The sequence below is a fragment of the Chrysochloris asiatica genome, unplaced genomic scaffold (assembly GCF_000296735.1).
Source record: "Chrysochloris asiatica unplaced genomic scaffold, ChrAsi1.0 scaffold00197, whole genome shotgun sequence".
Lineage (NCBI taxonomy): Eukaryota > Metazoa > Chordata > Mammalia > Afrosoricida > Chrysochloridae > Chrysochloris > Chrysochloris asiatica.
The window spans coordinates 1,089,296-1,098,480 of NW_006408715.1; the positions used below are offsets into that span (position 1 = coordinate 1,089,296).

At 52.2% G+C, this 9,185-nt stretch overlaps 1 protein-coding gene across 1 annotated transcript; it reads left to right on the plus strand.

Annotated features, from left to right (window-relative positions):
• The first annotated feature begins 6,589 nt into the window (after positions 1–6,589).
• Positions 6,590–8,038, plus strand: TLX2 (T-cell leukemia homeobox 2). Its single transcript, XM_006872423.1, has 3 exons — positions 6,590–6,989; positions 7,409–7,646; positions 7,805–8,038. The coding sequence occupies exons 1-3, from the start codon at positions 6,590–6,592 to the stop codon at positions 8,019–8,021; spliced, it is 855 nt and encodes a 284-aa protein (XP_006872485.1). The 3' UTR covers positions 8,022–8,038.
• Positions 8,039–9,185: the final 1,147 nt, after the last annotated feature.

Consider the following 9,185-nt stretch of genomic DNA (forward strand, 5'->3'; position numbering starts at 1 on the left):
TGCCACTTCCGGTGCCGTGTACAGGGCGGGACTTGTCGCCCAGCAACGAGGGTCTAGGTCTTTGCGGATTCGCTAATCCACTATAAGGCCCCGCCCACACCCGTCTCCCCGTGTGCTCACCTGAGCCCCACTGGCCCCTCCCCCTCCTCGACCCGTAATTAAGAGAGTGTGGGGGGTGCAGGGAGGGGTCTTAGCTCTTCGATCTTCTGTAAGAATCATCATAATAGATCCTACCCCAGCTCGGGACTAACTTTTGGAGCCTGCAAAAGACTGCCCCCACCCCCTTTCAAAGGCCCGGCTGTCTCCGTCCACCGCCGCCCAGGGTCTTTGGTCTCCTGTGACGATGACCCACTTGAACTAACCCCTCTAGGGCCCTGTCCCCGTAAAGCCGCTGTAGTCGACTAATGAGTCCGCTTTGCGGAGCTTCGCCCAGATGGCGGGCCTTCTCCTGGCTCCGTGGCGGGAGTTTGTTCCGGTTTTGCGGAGTCTCGGAGAGGGTGTCTGGGGGGGGGGGAAGGGACCCCCAGGGACTTGGTAGTGATCCTAGTCCCCCCTCCCCCTGGCTGCCGGGGGCTGGGGGGGGCAGGCCCTGGTTAATGATGATGATTTAATCATCGGCGCCTGCGGAGGCCTGGGACAGACTAATGCAGAGCAGATGCCTTAGGAGGAGGGGAGCAGGACGAGGACACTGCTTAGGCAACCTGCCTGCAGTAGCATAGGCCCAGCCCCGCACTCTGGGAGACCCGAGCGCTCGTATGTCGCTGCCCTCTGGGTACTTACAGTGGAATTTAAAGGGAAGGTTAAGTTTACTGTTAAGTATTAATACCAAGTGCAAGCGGAAATTCGGAAAGGAAGCGATCCCAATGGAAACACCCTCTCTGAGACTTCTGGAGGAAGTGGGACTTTAGAGATGGGGTAAAAGTGTGGTTGGAAATAGACAGGAAAAGAGATGGGGTAAAACTGTGGTTGGAAATAGAAAGGCAGAGTAGAAGGAAATAACTGGAGATCCACAATAAGGAGTCAAGCAAGACCCTAAGGTGTTGGGACTTTTAACCTGAGGCCAATAAGGAGCTAGCCACCTTTTTGAAGAGAGGAAACTACCCTATGTCAGAGTGAATTAAGTGAAAAGACAAGAATTTATGACATTGTTAAGTGCCATTGAGTCAGTTCCAACTCATAGTGACCCTGTATAGAGTTCCCGAGTTGCTGTTGGTGAGTTGGAACTGCCGCTCTTATGGTTAGCAGTCCAGTGTTTATCCTACAGCACCACACCAGACCACCAGTTATGACATTTGTTGTTTAGTGCCATTGGGTGAGTTTCTACTCATAGCGACCCTGTATTAGGGTTGCTGAGGAGCAGGCTGGTGGATTTGAACTGTCAACCTTGCAGTTCAAATCTTCCTGTTGTTAAGTGCTGTCGATTCGGTTCTGACCCATAGTGACCCTGTATAGGGTTTCCGAGGAGCAGCCTGATGAGCTTGAACTGCCAACCTTGCAGTTCAAACCGCTTTGCAGTCTGGTGTATTAACCCACAGCGCCACACAAGGACTCCTGTGATTTGTTTGGTAATCAACCACTCCATGCCACCTTTATCTAGACTGTGCTTTCCTTTCGTCCACCATTGCCCCTCTTCAACCTGTTCTCAGCATGGCAGCTCAGGATGAATCTGTTAAAATGTAAAATGTACAGGAGAAAAACATTTTTGAGGTGATGGATGTGCTTATTATTTTGATTGTCGTGATGGTTTCATGGATGTATACAGTCAAGACTTACCTAATTATACACTTTAAATATACACAATTTCTTGTATGTCAACTATACCTCAAGAAAACTGTTAAAATTTTAAATTAATATATCAGGTTGTTTCAGTTTTTGTTCAAAATGCTCCTATAACATCCTTTTTCAATCTGAATAAAAGCCAAAGTCTTTAGAATGGTCTTCAAGGGCCTGCATGGTCTCTGACAGTCACTCAGTCTTTCTATTCATTCTGGAACCCTCACTGTTTGTTCCATAGACACACCAGAGTATGCTCCCATTGTATCTTTACCTGAATTGCTTCTTGCACAGATATCCAAATAGGTTCTTTCATTGCTTCACTCAAGACTTTACTCAAATATCACCTCCATGAGACCTTCCGTGGTCACTAAATCACAGCCTTACACCATTTCACTTCTTATCGTCCTTCCTTGCTTCATTTTTCTCCTAAGCATTTATTATTATTATATGATTATATACAACATATTATTTTTCTTTTAAAAAAACACCCCCAAACTTATCTACTTCATTAGAATATAACGTTTCAGTGGCAGGGATTTTTTTTTCCTGTTGTGTTCACTGCTATATCTCCAGTTTCAGGAACTGATGCCAGGCACATAGTAGGTGTTCGGTCTAAGTTTTCTAGATGAATGAATGAATTTCTATGGTGATGACAAAAGGCTAGATTGGGGAAATGGAAAGGAAAAGCTATTATCTGAAACATTTTAGAGGAAAGGATAACAGTGGGAAGTAGCCAGGGACTTGGTTTGGGGTCTGGGTAAAGATAATAAATGAGGTGCTTGGGAAGAGAGTCTGGCCTCCAGCCCACTGCACTTAGGTGGTGATAGGAAAGACAGGTGGAACTGGTCAGCAAGTTAGGAGGACAGGGGTGGAGCACAAGAACTGTCAGTACCAAGGATGGAATTCTCAGAGGTGTCCAGGTGGATGTATGAATTGAGATAGTTGGAATGGGTGAAACATGAGAGATGTAGAGAGATACAGAAGACTGAACTCTGAGCTCTGAAGAATGTTTAGTCTTTAATGGAAAAAGCAAAACCAGTGGAAGAAGAAAGACAGCAGTGGCTATAACAATCTAAAGATGTAGAATAAGACAATATTCCATAAGCCCAAAGAAGGTGCAGTTTAAGAAATAGTTGATATGTTAGAAGAAAACATTATAATTACCCTTCCATGTCTTTGTTGTACTTTTGCTGAAATGTTCCCATGTTATTGTCTGGAACAGAATCGTTGCTTTTATTTTTATTATGTTGCTCACCTTGAAATCAACAGGTTTTGATATTTTCTTTTAGAAGATTTTATATCTTTTTGGGAAATGTAATATAAGATCTCTAATAAAAGATAATCTTAAAATAAAAAAAAAAGAAATAGTTGATGATCTATAAAGTAAAGTATGTCAGAGATTGGACACTGGAGTTCTCTGAGAAAGGGTCAACATAGTGAAGCCAGCTTGCAATAGATTAAAACAAAAATAAATGATGGGGAAATGGAGGCAGTGGTTGTGGGCAGCAAAGAGGGGAAGAAAAACACAATCTCTCTATAAGAACCAGACAAGGATTTTGTCTAGATCTTGGCGTCCTGAGACAGTTGGGAGTGGAGGAGAAAAATTATGATGTCAGAGTGGGGACTGTCATTGAAGGAAGAATGCTGCACCATGGGCAGGAACCAGGGGCCATGCCTGGACCCTGGCATTTTCCTGTGAAGCTGTAGGTTCAGAATTGAAAAGAGTTGGGGGCTACATGCTACGGTAAGACAGAGCCAAAGTATGTGAGTGAGTGCAGGTGGGTGGGTGCAGTGTGTGTGTGTGTGACACTATATGTATGGGAACAGGGACTGGGTACTCACCCTAGGGCCTCCATCTTTAACATGAAGACATCCCTTTCTAAGACTTGGAGAGGTCAAGGCAAGCAGGAACTAGCTGTTGAAAGTCAAATTCCTAATAGAGAAATTCCTAAGATTGTGGCTGATAGAACTGGTACCTTCTGTTCTTGAAATGATGTCCACACCCAATGCCCTTCAGTGTATTTCAACTCAGAACTGAGTAGAAGTGCTCCATAGGGTTTCTGAAACTATAAATCTTGATGGAAGCAAACAGCCTCATCTTTCTCCTGCAGAATAGCTAATACGGGTTGGAAACATCAACCTTGCCTTTAGTAGTCCAATATGGAACCCAAGGCATTACAAGGGTTCCTTGAACTGGAATTTTTGTTTTTTAAACTCCCTAGAAGATTTGTATGTTTTACTGGATTTAGAATCCATTTTCCTGAAAGGATCAGATGGATTACAAAGACATGGTGTACAGTGAGCCAAGCCTGCAGGATGCTACTTTTTTCTCATTTACTATTGACTCATTGATTCATTTGAAAGCATTTATTCAGGTTGGTACCAGACAGGTCTTTAAATCACAGATACACTGTGCCCATCCCCTGCTCAGAGGTTTATTCCATGTAGCAGAAAGACTGGCTAACTGAACTTGCAAGCCATCCCCCAGCAGAGTCTTCCTCTCTGCTGTCTCCCTAGGCTGATTTTACCCAATCCTATAACTCATACTACTCATACTATCTCTGAGAGAAGCTAACAGCCGAGGTATAATGCTCCTTAGCCTCGTCCCCTCCGGTTTACTGCTGAGAAAGGGCGCTGGGGCTTCTGTAAAGATCTGGGTGAGGTGATAAGGTTGTCTTTCTTCCCCACTAAGACGCAGCTAGCCAACTGGCAGAAGGAGGCTCTGAGCAGGGTGGGGAGAGCAGGAGAAACCAAAGGATGGAGGCAACCAAGGATAGGGGGGTGGGGGGAGGATGTAACTCATTATTAATGTCCCTTCACTCCCCCTCAATCAGGGTCCACCCCCTTCAGACTAAGGCTTCCTCTGAAAACATTGGAAGGCTGGCAGATTTGGCTCGGAGGAGACACCACTCCCTTCATTCTCCTTTTTAATCTTCCTGCGCAGATACCCAAATCTCACTCCTGGTGGTTCCCAAGAGAGAAAAGACCCCCTCATCCTGCCCCAGGCATCATACTGCCAGTCCATCTGCTGGGGAGAAAGAAAGAAGGGGTAGAGCCTTTCCCAGGGGATTCTGGAAAATCAATTGGAAGAGCCAAGCTCCCAGAGAGATCCATCTAGGAAACTTGGAAGGCATTTTGGTTCACAGTGGAAACCCATGGCTTGGAGTTGAGCACCCAAGTGGGCTGATGGCGAGGGGTGGCGCAGTGGGGCGGGGTCTTCAGACAACTGTGGATCGGAGGCCAGCGGAGTTGCTTATCCGGTGCCCACCCGCCACCACGGGATGGTAGGCGCGCCCCCTCCCCGCTCCCAGTCTCACAGGCTCTGAGGCGCCAAGGCCCCCCCCGGGGCCGGGCCGGGCCGGAGAAGGTAATGTAATTCCGGCCCAGCTAACCTGATTATGGCGGCCTGCACCGGGCCGGGCGGCGGCGGGGGCGGGTCTAAGATACAGGGGCCCGCCCGGTGGGGGTCCCATCCCGAGGAAGACTTGGAGTTCACACACTTTCAGCTCCAGAGTCCGCGGCCAGAGGTCACAAGGTCACCGAGCTGCTCAAGTCTCTGTTCACCTCCCTTCTCCGCCACGCTCCAGGCGCAGTTTCTGGGGATCGGGTGGGCTGGAGGTTCTATGAGAACTGAGTTGGCTAAGATCCTCAGAAGTGAGTTATTCTCTGGCGATTTTGCCCTCTCACCTTTTCGGGGTAGGGGGCATGTGAGAATAGATTTCCATGGGGCGGAGGGGCAGAGTACTGCTGATGCTGCAGACCCCTGCATTTATGATGAGGCAGAACGCCGGGCCCGAGCTCCCACCGTCCTGAGCTGGTCGGAATTGAGTCACTGGTTCGCTTTGTTCCGATTTTGAAAAATTGAAATTCAAAGAAATATAGGGCACCAATTCCTGGCACGCCCGGATGGGGCTATGGAGCCCTTAGGGAGAGATTGGGAGGCGAACCCAGATCACTGGCCCAAATGGTTCATTCTTCTTCATAAGGCCACAGGACTCATCCTGCCATCCCCTTCCCACACCTGTCCTCTTCTCTGAGCCTCCAGCTGTCCAGGCGCCGTTCAACCGTTGCCTCCATCGCAGCCGGGAAGCTACAACGAGATTTGATTTTCCAGGGCATTTAGGCGCGCCCCACAACGAATCCGGGAGTCCGCATACAGGACCCATTGGGTGGCGAGTGGGGACTGAGGGAAGAGGCACCTGGCCGAGGAAGCCGATGAGGCTGAGAAAGTCCAAAGGCGGAGGCTGGCAGGGATGGAGGCGCCGTAAGCATCTTGGCTGACTCAGCGCAGAGTTCCTTCCTAACACTCTCTCTACCTCCCCCACCCCCATCCCCATGGGTCAGTCTTCCTCACGCTTGGCGCAAACAGGCAGTCTCTTTCCCTTTAACAGGCCCGGCCCCGCCCCTGCCCTACCCCCAGCCCCCACTGCCCACCCGGGGCCGATCTGTCAGTCACTGCTTCAGTCCGAGTTGGAGCCGGCCAACCCTCTCCACCCTGGACTCAGGCAGTGACCCGGTACCCCAGTGTCCAGCTGAGGCTGAGAGCCAGCAAGGGCACTCCTGGGGCCCCCGGCTGGCAGCGCTTCCCCGGAATGAGAGTCCTTGCTCAGACTGTGGATCTCGGAGCGCACGGGCGCGGCTGTTCCCTGTGCACTGGGATGCTACTGTCCCAGGGGCTCCAGCACCCTACGGTGGCCAGCCACTTAGGTCCCTGAGGCCGCCCTCCCGAGCGCTAAGCTGCTGGGCTCCCTGAGCTGCCCAGGACGCCCTCCCCAGCTGCCAAACCTCTTGAGGTGCTCTCTGACCCGGACCCATGGAGCCGGCAGTGCTGGCTCCGCACAATCTCTCGCACCACGAGCCAATCAGCTTCGGCATTGATCAGATCCTGAGCGGTCCCGAACCCCCGGGGGGCAGCTTAGGCCCAGGCCGTGGGAGCTCGGGTCACGGGGAGAATGCAGCGTTCTCGGGTGGATTCCACGGAGCCTCTGGTTACGGACCCGCAGGCTCACTGGCTCCATTGCCAGGCAGCTCCAGCATGGGCCCGGGCGGCGTGATTCGAGTGCCGGCTCACCGTCCGCTGCCTGTGCCTCCGCCCTCAGCAGGCACGCCCGCGGTGCCTGGGCCCTCGGGCTTGGGCGGCGCCGGGAGCCTGGCCGGACTCACCTTTCCCTGGATGGATAGTGGCCGCCGCTTCGCCAAGGACCGGCTCACGGGTGAGGTTGTCCGACCCCTCTGGCCTCAGGTCCCATTTTGAAACCTTTTCATCTCTGATCCTTCAGATCCCCTTTCATATGTTGCCACCAACCCACTTATCCCAGGGGATTCTCCCCCAACTAGATCTCTAGGTCCTTCCGCCCTGTAGGTGATGGGGAGGGAGCTGCTGTTGGTGCCTGCACCTCCCTCTGTAATCCCACTGTCCACACATCTGGGAGGACAGGGTGAAGTTCTGGGGGCTCTCTCCGTCACTCAAGGGGGAAGGCTGTTCTTCGGAGGCCCCTTTTGGTCTAGGGACCTCCCTCCATTGATGTGGGCTGAACTTGGGGCTAAGGAGCTCTGCGGCTTGAGCAACCGCACTGCTCTCTTCTCAGTGGCCCCCCACAAACTCTGCCCTGGTTCTTCGTCCTCCCCGCAGCCGCGCTGTCACCCTTCTCCGGGACGCGCCGTATAGGCCACCCCTACCAAAACCGGACCCCCCCGAAGCGGAAGAAGCCGCGCACGTCTTTCTCACGCTCACAGGTACTGGAGCTGGAGCGGCGCTTCTTGCGCCAGAAGTACTTGGCCTCGGCTGAAAGGGCCGCCCTGGCCAAGGCCCTGCGCATGACAGACGCACAGGTCAAGACGTGGTTCCAGAACCGGCGCACCAAGTGGCGGTGAGGCGTGGGCTAGGCGAGGGCGGGCGGGGCCCGCAGGCATGCCCAGGTGGTGGTGAAGCACTGGGTTGGCAAGAGAGGGCTGGGGTTCATGGGACAGGCCAGACCCAGCGGCAGCGAGGTCCAGAATCGCTGACCCCGTACCTCCACCCGCCCAGGCGCCAGACAGCAGAGGAGCGCGAGGCTGAGCGGCACCGTGCAGGTCGCCTTCTCCTGCACCTGCAGCAGGACACTCTGCCGCGGCCCCTACGGCCGCCACTGCCTCCGGACCCGCTCTGTCTGCACAACTCATCGCTCTTCGCTCTTCAGAATCTGCAGCCCTGGGCCGAGGACAATAAGGTGGCCTCAGTGTCTGGGCTTGCCTCGGTGGTGTGAGCGACGCCCGCTCGACCAGCCGAGCGCTCTGGACGGGACTGAGGGACACGTGGAGCTGGTGCGCCTGCCCCTCCTGTTGTCTCGTAGCTGCGGAGCTTATGTGGACCAGCCAGCCTTACAGCTAGCTATCCACTAGGGCTCCTCGGCCGTAGGGCCAGCTCCCAGGCGGACGTTGAGCCACCCTACCCCACGCCCTCCTACTTGGCCTTTCCCGCCATTTCTCTCAACGGCTAGTGCACAGGATGGAACCTGAGGCACAAAGTGGGTGGGAATTGCAGGTTGGTAGCCAATGAAGTGCTTGGAGGAATGACTGGCCAATGGGAGCTGCTCTCCTGAGAGACTTAGGTGATTAGCAGGTTGGATTCGTATCTCTGGTTTTGCTCCGGAGGCGGTGCCGACAAGAGGTGGCCGAACCCCAAAGCCGCTGGGTCTTTCAGAAAGCTGTGAAGAGAGGAAGGCGCCAAAGACAGCGGAGAAATGAAGAAGGTGCCTGGCCAGCACGCAGAGTCTGTCAGGAATCAGAGGGTTGTCTGCGCTGGGCATCTCATCCCTCTCTGTAAAATAATTGCTAAGGATTCTTTCCAGCAACAAAACTTTGAGCCTCATGTTGTGTATGTTCAGCCTGCAGACCACGTCCTCCTTCTTGATCCTCACAAAGCGCCTGCGAGGTAGGCCAGATAGATATTTATGTACCAACCGAAAGAGAAAATCTAGGAAAATGAATCTGGCTCGGGGACCTTCATAGAGTAGAGAGTAAGGGGTGGGTAGGCTAACTGGGCCCAGTGGAATTAGGGTGAGCAGAAATTAATAATTTGGAAGTGACAAGTTTAAGAAGTGTCAAAAATAATTCCATGGTTGCAAATGTGTTGAATGGGAAGTTGGAGCAAAATGAACTCTGTAGGCAAAACGTGATCTGTTGTTGTGTGCCCTAGAGTCAGTACCGACTCACAGAGACCCTGTTAGTGGGTTTGAATTACAGTTAGGAGTCCAGTGCTTATCCTACAGCCTACCAGGAACACTAACTTTACCCTCTTATGATAGTGGTCCTAGACCTAGAGAGAATAACTTCTGGAAAATACCTTTGGCTCACGGCTACCAAGCTTTCTAGCCAGTTTGGCCCCTGCTGAAAAGGTGCCTTTCCATCCCAGGTGATAAATTACCTGG